The sequence below is a fragment of the Erythrolamprus reginae genome, chromosome 2 (assembly GCF_031021105.1).
Source record: "Erythrolamprus reginae isolate rEryReg1 chromosome 2, rEryReg1.hap1, whole genome shotgun sequence".
Taxonomy (NCBI): domain Eukaryota; kingdom Metazoa; phylum Chordata; class Lepidosauria; order Squamata; family Dipsadidae; genus Erythrolamprus; species Erythrolamprus reginae.
In genome coordinates this window covers 203979776-203997217 of record NC_091951.1, presented here as the reverse complement: position 1 = coordinate 203997217, position 17442 = coordinate 203979776, and the positions used below count along the sequence as shown (strand labels likewise).

The 17442-nt window shown below is 43.4% G+C and overlaps 1 protein-coding gene across 4 annotated transcripts in view; it reads right to left on the bottom strand.

Annotated features, from left to right (window-relative positions):
- The window catches only part of FLNA (filamin A), a 110492-nt gene that overhangs the window by 52574 nt on the left and 40476 nt on the right, over window positions 1-17442 (bottom strand). For all 4 annotated transcript variants that reach the window (XM_070741370.1, XM_070741368.1, XM_070741367.1 and 1 more), the window contains exons 11-19: window positions 11408-11534; window positions 9381-9517; window positions 7757-7950; window positions 6638-6751; window positions 5533-5676; window positions 3437-3560; window positions 1833-1993; window positions 1640-1730; window positions 104-273 (exon numbers count right to left, since the gene is read on the bottom strand). In XM_070741370.1, coding sequence (XP_070597471.1) covers window positions 104-273; window positions 1640-1730; window positions 1833-1993; window positions 3437-3560; window positions 5533-5676; window positions 6638-6751; window positions 7757-7950; window positions 9381-9517; window positions 11408-11534 — 1262 coding nt within the window. The remainder of the gene's footprint in view (window positions 1-103; window positions 274-1639; window positions 1731-1832; window positions 1994-3436; window positions 3561-5532; window positions 5677-6637; window positions 6752-7756; window positions 7951-9380; window positions 9518-11407; window positions 11535-17442) is intronic.

The following is a 17442-nucleotide window of genomic DNA, read 5'->3' as shown; positions in this document are numbered from 1 at the left end:
AACCTTCCTTTCCTAAAATGGTAAATCTAGGAGTTTGCTATTTAGCGAGACACCCTGTTTCAGACCTATCTCAGAAAATCACCCTCTCCTTCTCGTCACTTACCTGCTGCACAGGGGTGTATCTGACGGTATAGGTGTTATCGTGGTGATCAATTATTTCAGAGTCTCTTACGGCGTCTCCCTTGGCTGGGCCTGTGAACTGCACATCCAGCTTGGCCTTACCAGCTGGCTTGGTGTTAACGGTGAAGTGAGTTGGCTTCCCCATCTCCACACCTGAGGAAGTAGGAGAAACATTCAGAAGGGCAGGCTATTAAGATATTTATGAACTGGGAGAGCCAGCGGTAACAAGGTAGTTAGCCAATGAATAGGCATAGCAACTAAGTCAGCCAATGGGAGCTCGGATACTACTAAGTCTGTGCAGAGAATCGAAACTGAAAGCTTAAGGCTGGGCATGGCTCAGCCCACTCTGTGCTCTCTGAACTGGAAGCTGCTTGTGTTCTACTTTTAACTGTTGCTAAATGGAAGAAGAGCTCTGCTAATGGTATTGTAAATTCATCTGTTACTAGGTTTATAAAGAAGTGTATGAATCCAGCTGACTCAGTCATCTGTGTGTGCTTCGGGTTTTGATTTTGCAACAAACTTTAATGCAGGCAAACTTTCCAGGCTGGTAAGCATGCTTTCTGCTTTATTGATTTTTGTACCAAGAACTTCCACGGGGTAGAACATAGTTTATTTTTTACAAGCACTTTGGGTGATTGTGTTATATGATAAGGGCCAGGGTGGCGCAGTGGTTGGAGTGCAGCACTACAGGCTACTTCAGCTAACTACTAGCTGTAGCTCAGCAGTTCAAATCTCACCACCGGCTCAAGGTTGACTCAGCCTTCCCTCCTTCCGAGGTGGGTAAAATGAGGACTCAGATTGTTGGGGGCAATATGCCGATTCTGTAAACTGCTTATGGAGGGCAGTAAAAGTACTTTGAAGCGGCATATAAGTCTAAAATGCTATTGCTATTTTAAGTTCTTAAGATTAAAATTCATTCTAAAACTGGCACCCACCCTCCTTGACCCATTTCAATACTGCAGTCGGCTTGCATTAATGGGCTGCATGAGAATTTCAGGAAGCTCACCCAAGCACAGACAAGGAAATAATGCATCTTATCAAAATAAGTCAAAAGCTTAATTCCAATATAGAAAGATAGAAGATTGATGGCAGAAAAAACCTCATGGTCCATCTAGTCTGCCCTTATACTATTTCCTGTATTTCATCTTAGGATGGATATATGTTTATCCCAGGCATGTTTACATTCAGTTACTGTGGATTTACCAACCACGTCTGCTGGAAGTTTGTTCCAAGCATATACTACTCTCTTTCAGTAAAATAATATTTTCTCACGTTGCTTCTGATCTTTCCCACAACTAACCTCAGATTGTGCCCCCTTGTTCTTGTGTTCACTTTCCTATTAAAAACACTTCCCTCCTGAACCTTATATTTACAAATCTCTTTGTTTTTATCCACATTCCATAGGATTGAGTTCTGTTCCTTCTTCAGGTTCCTGGATCGGGAGTTCCAGACACAACTTCTAAGCTCCCGGCTCCTATTTGTAGCATAGAGCCTCTTGCAAAGCATACCCCCAACTCACCAGTCCTGTTGAGGCCAGGTCCCTCAGCTTTGACTTTGCTGGCATCGTGGGAGGGTTCCACTTTGATTCTGATGGGGCTGGTAGGGGTCGCCTAGAGATGAAGAGGAAGAAGGTGAAAACCAGAGCCATCTCCAGGTGACCCTCTCGCACATCCCCCCCACTTTGCTGTGCTTCCTCTGAGAAAATGGCTCACCTGGTCAGCAAACAGCACCATGATTGTGTAGCTCCCAGCACCCCGGGGAGTGTACTTGACTGTGAAGGTGTCATTATCATTCCGAATAATGTCAAAGTCGATGTCAGCCTCAGCTGGACCCACCACACCAGGGGCACACTTGATGCCAATGCTCACATCGCCTTTAAGAAGAGACAAATCAATGGGAGGCATCTAAGTGTGCTATTAAAACCTGCACCTGCCATTGTGACCCAAGATGTCCCCATATAGTGCAGCCCCTGATGTCTATCAATCTCCATCTTCAATCATCTACTCCAGTGTTTCCCAACCTTGGCAACTTGAAGATATCTGGACTTCAACTCCCAGAATTCCCCAGCCAGCGAATGCTGGCTGGGGAATTCTGGGAGTTGAAGTCCAAATATCTTCAAGTTGCCAAGGTTGGGAAACACTGATCTACTCTAAAGGTTTAGTTAAGGAGGATCATTTCTCTGATGGGCAATTCTGATCTTTTCTGGAGTAGCCATGATGGTAAAATAAAGGCAACGATGCAGAGCATCAATCCACTGTTAAGTGCACATAAAATTCAGGATGCGTTTTTATAAATCTACCTCTACATCCTGATTGCTTTGAAAGAAAATCAAGAACAAAGAATAGCAAAATTCTAGGGGCGGGGAAGCAAGACCAGAATGGCTTCATCTGATTGCTAATTCCTTTCTGTAACTTGTTCAAGGACACACAGTACAGTACGAATGGAGCAGAGCAATTAAGGCATTGTGCCAAGCAATTGGGGAAGTTTAGTCACCGTTTGCCACAGAGTATAAGTAAGGCGCTGCTCTATCTCTGTAGTCCACTGCACTTAAAAATTAGCAGCGAGAAAGGACAAAGGTTTTCCACAGCCATAGGTTGCTTGTCCACTTGGAAGTTTTGGAAATCATCTTCCAGAGGTTATGGGGCTAAATCCCATTATATCAACGGCTGCCCATGGTGTCTGGAGCTGATGGGAGCTACACCTTGGCAACGTTGGAAGCCGCAACAACTTTCTCTCTTCCCCCTCTTACTTTCATCACCGGCTTTGTGAGACACCTAACTGAAGGAGGGAGCAGGGGAGAGAAAAACCAATGAAAGGGATTCCCAAAGACGCAACACAAAGGAGGCAAATAGACAGCAGCGGTTGAGATACAAAAGGCTTCAGAACTAGGCACCAGAAGCGGAGAAGCCAGTCTAAATGAAAAGGCTAGAAAGATCGCACAGTCTTGTCTTTTGTTCCCCTTGGCTGCTAGGAGGAGGAAGGGAGGGGGAGCAGGAAACAAAAGTCATTTTTTACGTGCTGCCCTTCAGCATTGAGTGCTTCTTGGAGCAATTTACAAACACAAGCATTTATTCTTGGTTCGCCAATTAAGAATGAGCAGAAATGTCCCCTCCTCCCTCCCCCAACACTTAATCAGACCAAGGTTGGTGTACTTCAGAAAACCAGCTTCTCAGAGCTAACTCTCTGTCTGACTTACACTGGACTGGAAGTTGGGGAGGGAGGGAGGCTGAGGACGGGGGTGGCCACCCCTCCTCTTCCTCCATTCCAGCAATGCCAGGCATTCCCAGGCATCCAGGACAGAGAAGGCTCAACTCACCCTGCCCAGCTTCTGTGCAATCCACTGTAAAGTAGGTCGGTTCGTGAGCCTTTAAGCCCGTCTTCGCCACACCAGGACCATAGACTTTCACTTTGTTGGGATGGCTGCCAGCTCCAATGTTAACCTAGAGACAACAAGGAGGCAAAATTCTGTCTGCGAACTTGGGGCTGGAGAGGTGGGAGAAGATTAAGTGCTTCTGCCCAAAACTGGAATATGAGACTTAGAAAAGTTCTGGGAGTCATCACAGCAGGAAGGTCACTTCTTTAGTGTTGGTGTTTGGAGAATCTTGTCTTAAATGTCTGAAGAGGGTAAGAGCCGCTCCGAGTCTCCGGAGAGGGGCGGCTTACAAATCTAATAAATTATTATTAAATTATTATTATTATTAAGTGTGCAGGCCATCAATGGGGGGGGGGGGGGAGAGGAAGGAAATCTAACAGGAGTCCAGCCATGCTGTAGACTTCTTCACAAGGGAAAACTGCTTTCTACTCCATGCCCAAAGCCCACTGCATTAGTAATAACAATAGCTTACAACTAGAGTAGTTAAAAAATAGAAACTGGAGGTTTATTATTTTAACTACTCAAGAGCAAGCTATTTGAACCAATGCCACCAAGGCCAAAACTGAAAAATAAAAATCACCAAATGGTTCTAAGTGCAGACTATGCAAAGAAGCAGAAGAAAGAGTACATTATATACTCAGCTCATGTAAGAAAATCCGCAAAGCGATTATTTATAAACAATGACCCAACACAATTGCCAAAACTATTCACTGGAATATTGATAAAAATTACGCACCAGTAATGAAACATTGGCAGACAGTTAGAAAAGGGTGGTTGAAAATGCAACTGTTAAATTATTGCAAGATTTTGGAATACAGACTGATCCAAGTCCTGGCACACCAGATTTAATTGTCATTAAAACAAAGAAAGGGAGGATAATTGAGGTGGCAATACCAGGGATAGTAGAAGACAAAGAATTGGAGATTTCAAAGTATCAATATCTGAAAAAGGAATTTGTAAGATTGTGGCAAAACCAATTGTAGAGGTCACAGGACATTACGTGCCATACCAAAAAAATGTGGACAATACTTAGAAAATCTGCATATTGCCAAGTACTTGGATCAACACACATATTATCCTGATACAATGTGATCTCCTAGGTTCTTGGGAAAAGCTTTGGGAAAAGCATATGAAAGACAATACCAGCCAAAGAACCGACAGCTGTGATTTCACATTGCTGTGTATAATAATAAATATAAAGCCAGCATTGAAAAGACAGCAACACATAGCAAATAAAGACATGATGGATCGCCATGCAGAATCAATACAAAATCACATGGACTCATTACAAAAAACAGCATTGACAAAGTACCATAGTAACAATGGTGCGTTGGAATATCTGCAAGAAATACTATTTGTCTGCAAGCAAGAAATGATGAAACTGCAAAATAGACAAAGTAATAGAAAATAAAGAAGTTAAAGCTCTGGGACTTTAGAATTCAAAAACGCAAGCATCTGCCATACAACACCCCAGATTTAACAACTGTTGATAAGACAAAAAAAGTCTGGATAGTGGACTCTACACTACTTGGGGGCAGCAGAATAGAAGGGAAAGAACTGGACACAATCTCAAAATACAAAGAGTGACAAACAGAACCACTGTGGCAAAAGAAAGCAAAGGTAGTACCAATAGTAATATTGTATACAATTCAAAAACACCTGTAGTATGACCTGGACACCATTGACAAAATCACCATCAGTCAATTGCAAAGGGCAGCTTTACTTAAAACAGCTTACATCCTGCGTCAATACCTTTTATATGTTATTAAACAACATCTTCCTCTCCAAGATCCTTAGGAAGGACTCAAATCCAGTCTAAACATCTGTTTGACTGATTGATTGATTGATTGATTGATCATCATAATAAATTATGTTTATTGTTACTGTTGTTGTTTGGGAAGGAAATCAACTAATGAAAAGTCACAAAACCTTCAGGGGTTTCCATAGGGCACCAGCCTTTTGCTTCCTGGGACCAACATTAATGAATGAAGTCCCAATTTGCCCTAATAATTTTGCTTGCTACTGCAAGGAACACTAACCCTGTAAGGACTGTTGGGAATATTGACTCCTCCCCAGGACACCATCGCTGTGTGCTTCAATGGCTTTTTGGGCAAGTAGGAGCAGTTGTAGGTGCCATTGCCGTTATCCTTCACGGAGACATCCACCGGCGATCCTTCTGAATCCTGAGGGAGAAAAATCAAGAATTATCTTTCTGCAGGTCAGTATCATTCACACCCGCACCATCATGGAGAAAGCACTTCTCCAATTCCTTTAGAACAGTGGTGGCGAACCTTTTTTTCCTTGGGTGCCGAAAGTGCATGTGCTTGTGCTATCGCACGTTTATTTTATTTATTTATTTATTCAATTTTTATGCCGCCCTTCTCCTTAGACTCAGGGCGGCTTACTACATGTTAGCCATAGCACTTTTTTAAACAGAGCCAGCCTATTGCCCCCACAGTCTGGGTCCTCATTTTACCCACCTTGGAAGGATGGAAGGCTGAGTCAACCTTGAGCCAGTGATGAGATTTGAACCACTGACCTACAGATCTACGGTCAGCTTCAGTGGCCTGCAGTACTGCACTCTATCTGCTGTGCCACCCTGGCTCATGTGTGAGTGCCCGCACCTATAATTCAATGCCTGGGGATGGTGAAAATGGCCTCCTCCTGATGTCCTCTGGAGGCCTGAAACAGCCCATATTCCAAACTCTGGTGAACCCGGCAGGCCAGTTTTTCTCCCTCCCCAGGCTCCAGAGGCAAAAATGCTCTCCCCTATCATCCTGGAGGCTCTCTGGAAGCCAAAAATGCCCTCCTAGAGCCCCTGGGCGAGCCGAAAATCAGCTGGTCGGCATGCACATGCCCACTGGAGCTGAGCTAGGGTAACGGCTTGCATGCCAGCAGATATGGCTCCGGGTGCCCCCTGTGCCATAGGTTTGCCATCACTACTTTAGAGCAACTTTCTAACCAGGTGCCCTCCAGATGCACTCTTGCTAACAGAGGCAGAATTTCCAAATAGTGCTCAATTCCTTATACCTCCCACTCATGTCTAAGTTAAAATCCCAATCTAGACAGATACACCATTCAGACACCATTTGGGGGAAGGCCTATTTTAGCAATGGAGAATCCTGCGCCCATTGCTGATCTCACCTGGACTTGCACCTTGAGAGGAGCCTTTCCACCACTCTTTGCATCAACTGTGAACTCTGCGGGCTTGTTGATTGCAACACCAGTCTTCTCTAGGCCTGGGCCGTGTGCTTTTACCTTGAAAGGAGTTGGAAGAGAACCGTTAACTGAAAAAACTCTGCTGACCATCACAACACACACACACACACACACACCTCTATCAATTTTGCTAAGAGATTTTAGAAAGTAGGATCAGCCGGGGAACCTGAATTAAAATTGCATAAAATCCTGAACAGAATTTTTCATTTCATTTCATTCAGACCTGCTCGAAATTCCCTTTGCAGATTTCCCCAATCACAATAGCAAGAAACCTTGATTCATATTTTATAAAAATATATTTTATAAAATTATATATTTTATATATTTTATTAAATTCTATTTTCCCAAGGAAACAACAGCTTTAAACCTCACAGGCAGACACAGCTTAAAAAAAAATCTTAAACACATGATCTGCAACACACACACACACACACACACACACACAGAGCCACAGATGGCCAAATGACTGGCTATTAACTGTTTTCCTGTGCGCTCACAGAAGCATCTGCACACAAAACTAAATCCAGGATGCACAAAACCCCAAAACAAACATAACCCTTGGTGAGCACACCTCTCCGGTTAAGAGGTACAGTGGTGCCTCTACTTACGAACCAGGTTTTTAAGTAGAAAAGTTTGTAAGAAGCAGCAATTTTCCCCATAGGAATCAATGTAAAAGCAAATAATGTGTGCGATTAGGGAAACCACAGGGAGGGTGGAGGCCCTGTTTCTTCCCAGGAGATTCCTAGAGAGGCCCCACGGAGGCTTCTCCCAGCCTCTTCCTGCCCTATTTCCTTCCAGGAGATTCCTAGAGAGGCCCCACGGAGGCTTCTCCCAGCCTCTTCCTGCCCTATTTCCTCCCAGGAGATTCCTAGAGAGGCCCCACGGAGGCTTCTCCCTGCCTTTTCCAGTTACAGTTTCGGAGGCTCGGGTTTGTAAATGGAAAATGGTTCTTGTGAAGAGGCAAAAAAATCTTAAACTCCCGGTTCTTATCTAGAAAAGTTCTTAAGTAGAGGCGTTCTTAGGTAGAGGTACTACTGTGCTTGCCTTCTCAGGGTAGAAGTCCTTGGGAGCAGCCTGGATTTCTGCCATGAAGGGACTGAGCTTGATGTCTTCATTGTTGCAGAGCACATGGACGGCATATTCCCCTGGCTCCTGGGGCCAGTAGCGCACATCGCAGGAGCCATCTCCCTTGTCATCACACTCGATCTTTGCCTGCGAGGGACCTTCCACTGAGAAGCCTACAAAGAGGGAATGAATCAGGCGCTTGCACAGAACAGAGATGGAAGATCATTTATACCATTTTTAAATGGGCAAGCAAAGCATACAAGGAACAATGTTCTAAAGATAAAGTATTTCATGTGATATTCTGCTACTAATCCAGCCATCCCTCTGATGCCTTCCAGGTGTTTTAGGCTAAAATTTCTCTAATTTCACAACAGCACTGAAATGCAACATGCCCAGAAACCATAAGGTTCAGAATAGTTAAATCATACAAATCCAGATTCTCAAAATCATCTATAAACTAAGGACAAAAAAAGGCTATGAGCCTCCTGTCCTTAAAAGGAAATGAAATGCTTTGCAGTAAAAGAAAGGGTCAAAATTGCACAATCCCCTGTAAATAAGGCAAGACAAATAGCTAAGGAAGAGACGGAAGGAGGAGGAGAAAGAGGCAAGGGATGGAGTAAAAATTGGAAAGGTAAAGGATCATTCTTTATAGCAGGGGTGTCAAATTCCTGGCCCATAGGCTGGATGAGTCCTGTGCTGGCCACGCCCATGCCTGGTTTAGCGAAGGGGGGGGGGAAATCCCAATACATCACGTGATGCCGCCATGACAATGAGAGTTTGACACCCCTGCCTTAGAGAACACACACACATAAGAGTCCTCAGGAAAAAATGTCTGTGGTTAAGCACAGAGTTCTCAACGTCTGAACAGAAACAAGCTTTATCCATATTCATACAAAATTATTTTATAAAGAATCCCTAAATAAAGGAAAGACAGATCATAGACCAAGGACATAATAACCCGTTCCCCCCTATGGCTAAGAAGCCACTGGTTAAAAATTCCAAATATATTACTCTGGGCTGGTGACAGTAATGTATTACTGTAAATGTATTAAATACTAATTTCACACGGAGCCTTGGTCAGGGAAGAGACCCCCAAGTTAGCAGCACAGCAAAATGCCAGTTTTGATAGCCACTGCTCCCTCCAAAGGATATAACATCCACTAGGACCATGGATTACCTCAGCTAGTGAGAAAGTGTAGGTGATGTATAACATTTTAAGTCATGTCCAGACACACACTGGAAGCCCACGGAATTCTTTATAGAGCAGCTGTGATTCTCATGAAAATCAATCATCCTCAAGGCAGCTCCATGTGTGCAGTGAGTTAAGATGACCGCCCCCAATATTGAAATTATCCAAATGTGCCTGTTGAAAGAGACTGAATGGGGCAACACTATTGTGCAGGCTGGATGAGAAAAAGGAACTGGAAAAAACAGGCCAAAGCAGTTCCTTTTCCCCTACATTTGGATGGATTCCCCAAATTGGGCATGGGTCAGGGTTTTTAACCCTTATAACTGCCCAGAGACACTTGTGGCAAATGGGAGGATGCAAATTCTATAAATAAAATTGCATGAACATGGAAGTGCAAGGCAGAAGACCACTTACCTAATGTGCCAACATCATCCCCAATGGCTTCTACTACAAAATCCGCCGACTTGCCCACGACACCTCCTTCCAAACCTGGGCCCCAGGCTCGCACCTTCTGGTTTGCGCATTCTGTCCCAACTCTCACCTCAAATGGGCTACAAGTTAAGAGGTAAACGTTTTGCCTTCTGCAGTAATAGTTATCCTTGCAAAGAGATCCCATTAATGCTCTTTCCCAACCAGATTTCTCCTTTCCAGGAACTACAGCTCAATGCACCTGAACAAATGCTGTTTGTTCAGACTTGCTCTACAGATACTCTCAGTGGAAACTTATCTACCACAATCTTCCATCTAGATGTAGAACAAGAGAATTACTGAATTCTTCCATTTGCCTCATTTTGGTCAGCAAATTCCAAAACCGAACACTACTTTACAGGCAAAGTATTTTTGCCTAAATCATGCTTATGTTCTTCTTTTAAAATTATTTTCATTTAAATATATATACAGTATATACATTCCATTTTCTCGTAAACAGTCTGGTTACAAATATCGCTGTGCAATAACTACCAGATCTTACATCATCATTCACTACATTGATATTAATTATCTGATCTTACAATTAGAGTATATTAAACAATTGAGCATAGTAAACTTGTTTATTTTTCCCTCTTTATGTATTTTCTAATAAAAATATAATAATATTAAGCACAATAATTCTCATTATCATAATACTAATAATTATCATATTGTTTACATCTCTATCTTTTATGATTTTCTTTACTCTCCTGCTCATGCATACAATTGGTTAACAGCATTCCTATCTAACAGACAAGTGGTCAAAATAGGAATTGCTCCTGTTAACAGTGGTGTCCCTCAAGGTAGTGTTTTAGGACCAACACTATTCATATTATACATAAACGATCTTTGTGATTGCATCACTAGCAATTGCATTCTCTTTGTAGATGATGTCAAACTATTTAATACCACCGACAATGCTGCTACCCTTCAAAAAGACCTTGACCACGTAGCAGAATGGTCTAAAACCTGGCAACTTAAATCTGCACCACTAAATGCTCTGTTTTACACATTGGTAAAAAGAATCCGAATACTAAATATAAACTTGGAGGAATTGAACTTATTGATAACCTTCAATCTGTCAAAGACCTTGGAGTACTCATACCCAATGACTTAAGTCCTAGAGCAACATTGCCAAAAAAGCTGTAAGAGTTGTTAACCTAATCCTTCGCAGTTTCTTCTCTGGTAATTTTGAACTGCTAACAAGAGCTTACAAAACATTTGTCAGACCAATCCTAGAATACAGCTCACCTGTATGGAACCCACATTGCATATCTGACATCAATACAATTGAGAGAGTCCAGATATATTTCACAAGAAAAGTCCTCTTCACTCCTCTTCTCACAACAAAATACCTTACTCCGCCAGACTTGAAATTCTTGGTTTAGACAACTTACAACTGTCATCTCCGTTCCAACTTAACTATAGTTCATAAAATCATATACCAAAATGTCCTACCTGTTAACGACTACTTCACCTTCAACCGCAACAACACAGGAGCACGGAATCGATTTAAACTAAATGTTAACCGCTCCAAACTTGACCGCAAAAAATACGACTTCAGCAACAGAGTAATCAACGCCTGGAATGCACTACCTGATTCTGTGGTTTCTACTCCTAACCCCAAAACCTTTAACCTTAGACTATCTACAATTGACCTCTCCCCCTTTCTAAGAGGTCTGTAAGGGGCATGCATAAGCGCACCACGGTGCCTACCGTCCCTGTCCTATTGTCTTCTTTTGTTACTTTTTATCATTACTTATCTAATGTTTTATTTGTACAAATTACCACCCTATAATTGTTTGACAAAATAAATAAATATATATATATAAGCTACCCCACATACCCTGTTTGGCCCAGTTGCATATCACAGAACCTTAAACCTTTCCTCTCCACAGTCTCAGGAGCCTGAACACTCTTAAATAATAGTCGTATCTTTCTTGCCCCCATCTGGGTTTTGCCCTCCATCTCACCTGCGGGGGATGTGCTGCCCTCCCCAAGTTATTGTGACAGTATAATTGCCAGGTACGTTTGGGTAGTATTCAAAACTATATACTCCATCACCCAGGTCCTTCTGCTTGACACGTTCTTCCATTCCTTCTGCAAAAAGAGAGAGAGAGAGAGGCCATTTGCAATGATCAAATCAAGCCAGCCCTATAATTAGTCACAATGAGGCAGCTTCCTCAGATAGCTAATTTGTGGTGGCTGGGGAAAAATATATCCCCAAGGGATTGCTGTGGGTTTTTTTGTAGAAAGTGAGAAGCATTTCTGCATTTTTCAATCCCAGGTCTTATAAATTTGATTTTGGAGGAGGGAGAGAAATTGTTAATGTGTTGGGCCGGATCCCTGATCACAGCAACTAAACTCTTTGTATAGGGGGAAAACAATACCCAACAAACGATAATATTTAAGTTACTCATATAAACCTCAAGCATATATTCCATGTCATGAAATACAACTCAGCAGCTTATTGCACACTACATAGGAGCAAGCCCAATTAGAGATTTCCATCTGAATACCCGTGTGACCATGAATTTGATTGAGCTGCCTTGACAACTGACCATGCTGTTCTCAAGTTTAATCTGAAATTAAACTTTCACATTTCTGTGGAATGTAAAACAAGGAAGCATTCAGGTAATCATCACTTAATATCCAGTTACTTAGCAACTGTGCAAAATTGCAATGAACCCCCCCCCCCCCCCCGAACTATGTACTGTTTTTGGGTTGCGCTCTACTCCCTCCAGCCCAATGGTCACACAATCACATTTTAGGCACTTGGTAACCAGTTCATATTTACAGCTGTTACGGTGTCCGGTAGCCATGTGACAGCAATTTTTTTGGGCATGTTTTGCAAGTTTCCAGTGTTTACTTCCAATTTCTGGCAAAAAATGCCCATTGGGGAAAACAGACTTATTTAATGACTACAGTGTTTGCTTAACAACTGCAACATTTGCTTAACAACTGTTGCAAAAAAGGTAATTATTCGGTGCTTAATGACCACCACTAAAATTGTAATTTCAGTCTCAATTATGTACATAGGTTTAGGATCACCTGTATTACAAATTGTCATTGAGCAATGCTATCAACTTCCCTTATTTATTTAGCATATGGTGTAACATAAATGAACATTTCAACTAGATTACTAGAACTCAACAAAATATAAATGTCAAAAAATCTATGGTGTAACGCCAAGGTCTAGGCCAGTGATGGCGAACCTATTGCCTGGGCGCCATAGGTGGCACACGGAGCCAAATCTGCTGGCACGTGAGCTGTTGCCCTAGCTCAGCTGCAGTGTGCATGTGTGTGCCGGCCAGCTGATTTTTGGCTCGCACAGAGACTCTGAGAGGGCGTTTTTGGCTTCCATAGAGTCTCTGGGGGATGAAGGAAGGCGTTTTTACCCTCCCCTGGCTCCAGAGAAGCCTTTGGAGCCTGGGGAGGGTGAAACACGAACCTACTGGGCCCAACAGAAGTTGGGAAACAGGCTGTTAGCAGCTTGCAGAGGGCCTCCGGGAGGGGTGGGGGCCGTGGGGTGGCAGTGAAGGGCTACTAAAACGTTTACTACCACACTGTGGCATGGCCCTGCATTTTCTTTCAACATTTGTCAGTGCAAATTGGTTGCTCTGGGGTGGAGCTCCATTTTTGCTTCCCCATTGTGTTCCCCCCCAACCCCGTCCGGGAAGTAGCCCACCCCTGGAGAGAAGCTGTTTTCGCCCTCCCCAGGCATTGAATTGTGGGTGTGGGTATTTGCACATGCACAACAGCACACACACACACACACTCTTTCGGTACCCAAGGAAAAAAAGGTTTGCCATCACTGGCCTAGGTCAGGGGTAGGCAAAGTTGGCTCTTCTCTGACATGTGGACTTCAACTCCCAGAATTCCTGAGCTAGCATGATTGGCTCGGGAATTCTGGGAGTTGAAGTCCACAAGTCGTAGTAGAGCCAACTTTCCCTACCCATGGTCTAGGCCAGTGATTTTCAACCTTTTTTGAGGTGCGGCACATTTTTTACATTTACAAAATCCTGGGGCACACCACCAACCAAAACGACACTAACTAACTAACTAACTAACTAACTAACTAACTAACTAACTAACTAACTAACTAACTAACTAACTAACTAAATAAAATAGATAGATAGATAAACAAACACATACATACATACATACATACATACATACATACATACATACATACATACATACATAAATAACCCCCTCATATATACAATCCCATGTAACATCCCCTTATAAATGCAGTCAATCACCAATCATCCCTCCTCAAATTTATACCACTGTCTCATTTCTGGGTACTTCTCCTGTCTTTCCCCCTTTTTCTCTCTCATATTTCTCATTTCTCTCTCTTCCTCCCTTTTTCCCTCATTCCTTCTCCCTCTCACTTCTCCTCTTTTTCCATCCCTGTCTCTCTCCCCCCCCCCCTTATGCGTGTGTGTGTATACACACTCGAATCATTTCCAAAACCAGTTGAGGGCTGGGTTTTTTTCTCTTTTATTCTTTTCAAAAACAGGTGTGGACTGGGGTTTTTTTCTTATTATTTGGGTGCTTTTTACCATATGCTTCAAGAATCACCTCTCTCTCTCTCTTTTGTTTCTCTCTCCTCTCATTCTCTGCCTCAATCATTTTATCATTTCTCCTTTTTTCTCCCCTTTTTGTTCTCATTTCTCTCTCTCTCCTTTCCTCTCCCTATCTGTCTCTCTTGCTTTCTCTCTCTTGCTATCTCTCTTTTTCTCTCTTGCTTTCCTTCTCTCTCTCTCGTTCTCTCTTATTTTCTTTCTCTCTCTCTCATGCTTTCTCTCTCTTGTTCTTTCTCTCTCTCTCTCTGTGGCTCTCTCGTTCTCTTATTTTCTCTCACTCTCTCTTGTTCTCTCTCTTGTTCTCTTTCTTATTTTCTTTCTCTCTCTCTCTCATGCTTTCTCTCTCTTGTTCTTTCTCTCTCTCTCTGTTGCTCTCTCTTGTTCTCTCTCTTTTTCTTTCTCTCTCATGCTTTCTCTCTCTTGTTCTTTCTCTCTCTCTGTTGCTCTCTCGTTCTCTCTTATTTTCTTTCTCGCTCTCTCTTGTTCTCTCTCTCTTGTTCTCTCTCTTATTTTCTTTCTCTCTCTCTTGTTCTTTCTCTCTCTCTCATGCTTTCTCTCTCTTGTTCTCTCTCTCTCTCTGTTGCTCTCTCTCTCTCGTTCTATCTCTTATTTTCTTTCTCTCTCTCTCTGTTGCTCTCTCGTTCTCTTATTTTCTTTCTCTCTCTCTCTCTTGTTCTCTCTCTTGTTCTCTCTCTTATTTTCTTTCTCTCTCTTGTTCTTTCTCTCATGCTTTCTCTCTTGTTCTTTCTCTCTCTCTCTGTTGCTCTCTCTTGTTCTCTCTCTTTTTCTTTCTCTCTCTCTCATGCTTTCTCTCTCTTGTTCTTTCTCTCTCTCTCTGTTGCTCTCTCGTTGTCTCTTTTCTTTCTTGCTCTCTCTTGTTCTCTCTCTCTCTCTCTTGTTCTCTCTCGTATTTTCTTTCTCTCTCTCTTGTTCTTTCTCTCTCTCTCATGCTTTCTCTCTCTTGTTCTCTCTCTCTCTCTCTGTTGCTCTCTCTCTCTCGTTCTCTCTCTTCCTTTCTTCTCTGTGGAGGCCGGCGAAGGTTTTCCTTAGTTTGAATGTTCTGAGCAAGCTGGCAGGGGGATGGGAAGCAGCCCCTTTACTGACAGCCCAGGGCGGGACTGTGAGAGGGATGGGCATTCCCACAGCGCTTGGAGCGGCTAGCGGCCGGATCGCCAGCGCCGCGCCCCAAGAAAGCCGGAGAGAAGGACGGATCGGGTGGGCAGGGACAGCCACAAGTGGAAGCCTCAGCCCTGGAGCTCCCACTTGCAGAAGCCGTCCCTCCCCCGGCTATTGCCCGCCGCCCCCGCTGCCGCTATTAGCGAGGAGAAGCCATGCGCGCGAGGGGGCCGACTTTCAAAACAACCTTTGCCGGCCTCCCGCGGGAGGGTGCCAATAGCAGCAGCAGCGGGCAATAGCCGGGGGGCGGCTTCTGCAAGTGGGAGCTCCAGGGCTGAAGCCTCAGCCCTGGAGCTCCCACTTGCAGGAGCCGCCTCGCGGCACACCTGACCATATCTCGCGGCACACCGGTTGAAAAACACTGGTCTAGGCTATCTAACCATTGGAGCACAGCATTACATTTTAATTATTTATATTTTTTTAAAAAATCAGATTCTGGACTACTATATATCCCCAGCTTACAGTTGGTCATGATGTGATCTACAGGATACTATGCCCCTTTTATATAAAGAGTCCCACCAGATGCCATGTGAGGCGCAAATCCTATTCTAGCCCCTTTTTTGTGTGGTCTTTTCACCCTAATAGAAGAGGTAAGGCTGCTGAGCATAAAACTCATCCTGTCTTTCAATGCCGAACAGTTTGGTTTTTTCATTAAATAACCTTATTTTCTTACCATAGAAACTGAAATTGTAGCTCTTCCTCCATCCTCACAAATGGCCTGGATCAAACAGGCCTGACACAGCTCACCTTTGAGCTTGAGTGTAATCTACCATTTAGCAACAATTCCGGATGTTATTAACATTCCTCAATATAGCTTTGGGATCTTTTCTAGGAGGTAGGAGCCCCCAAGGGAATAAACTGAAGCAGCCAAGCTCTCAAGATTTTTATCTTCTTGGCTCAGGCTTTTTAAGGTTGCCTTAGGCAGAGTTGCCCAACTCTGTTTGAGGTCTGAAATCCTGCATATCTCCAATTACATTTATTTATTTATTTATTTATTTATTTATTTATTCACTCACTCACTCACTCACTCACTCACTCACTCACTCACTCACTCACTCACTCACTCACTTAGACTTGGGGTGGCTCACAACAATAATAAAAACAATGTATAACAAATCTAATATTTAAAAATCTCTAAAAACCACTTATTTAAAAAGCAAGACATACACACAAACATACCATGCATAAACTATATAGGCCAGGGGGAGATGTCTCAATTCCCCCATGCCTGACGGCAAAGGTGGGTTTTAAGGAGTTTACGAAAGGCAAGGAGGGTGGGGGCAATCCTAATCTCTGGGGGGAGCTGGTTCCAGAGGGTCGGGGCTGCCATGGAGAAGGCTCTTCCCCTGGGTCCTGCCAGACGACATTGTTTAGTCGACGGGACCTGGAGAAGGCCAACTCTGTGGGACCTAACTGGTCACTGGGATTCGTGCAACAGAAGGCGGCCCCGGAGATATTCTGGTCTTTGCCTTCTAGAACAGGGATCACCAACCTTTTGGACCTCAGAGGTCATTAAATTCATAATTTTAAATTATTGTTGTTGTTGTTGTTGTTGTTGTTGTTGTTGTTGTTATTATTATTATTATTATTATTATTATTATTATTATTATTATTATTTAGATTTGTATGCCACCCTTTTCCGAAGACTCCCATGGACCACTAATATGATTTTTTTTTTTAAAGAAACAGTATTTAGTGCAATATTTTAAAAAATGCAAACATTTTCTCGCAGACCACCAGTTGGCGGCCACTGTTCTAGAAGGCCGAAGAATTTAACACATTCATAAGCCAAAAAAAATATCAAACCCCGAGGCTCCCCGACACACTGTAGTTTTAGAAGAGTTGTGTGCATTTATTGAGACTGAGTGTCTCAATAACCAAAAAACAAAGAAAGAAAACACCCCAAGAAGCATACAGTGATCCCCCGTTTATTGCGTCCCCAACCATTGCGAACAGGGTACTTCGCTATTTTTCAACCCGGAAGTCAAAATACCATCTACGCATGCGTGCCCGTGGGCACGCATGCGTAGATGGCAACCGGGAGATCAGGTGCTGGGCGGCTTCCCTGAGTCTTCCCCCTCTTGCTGGCGTCAGCGAGGAGTTTCCCCACCGCCCACGCAAACTCCTCGCTGCCGCCCGCCCTTCGCCCGCCCACGCCGTTCATTCTCGCCGCACGGGCCTGTCCACGCTGTCTCTCGGCGCTTTCGAGCTGAGTCCGGGAGCGAGTTCGCTCCCGGACT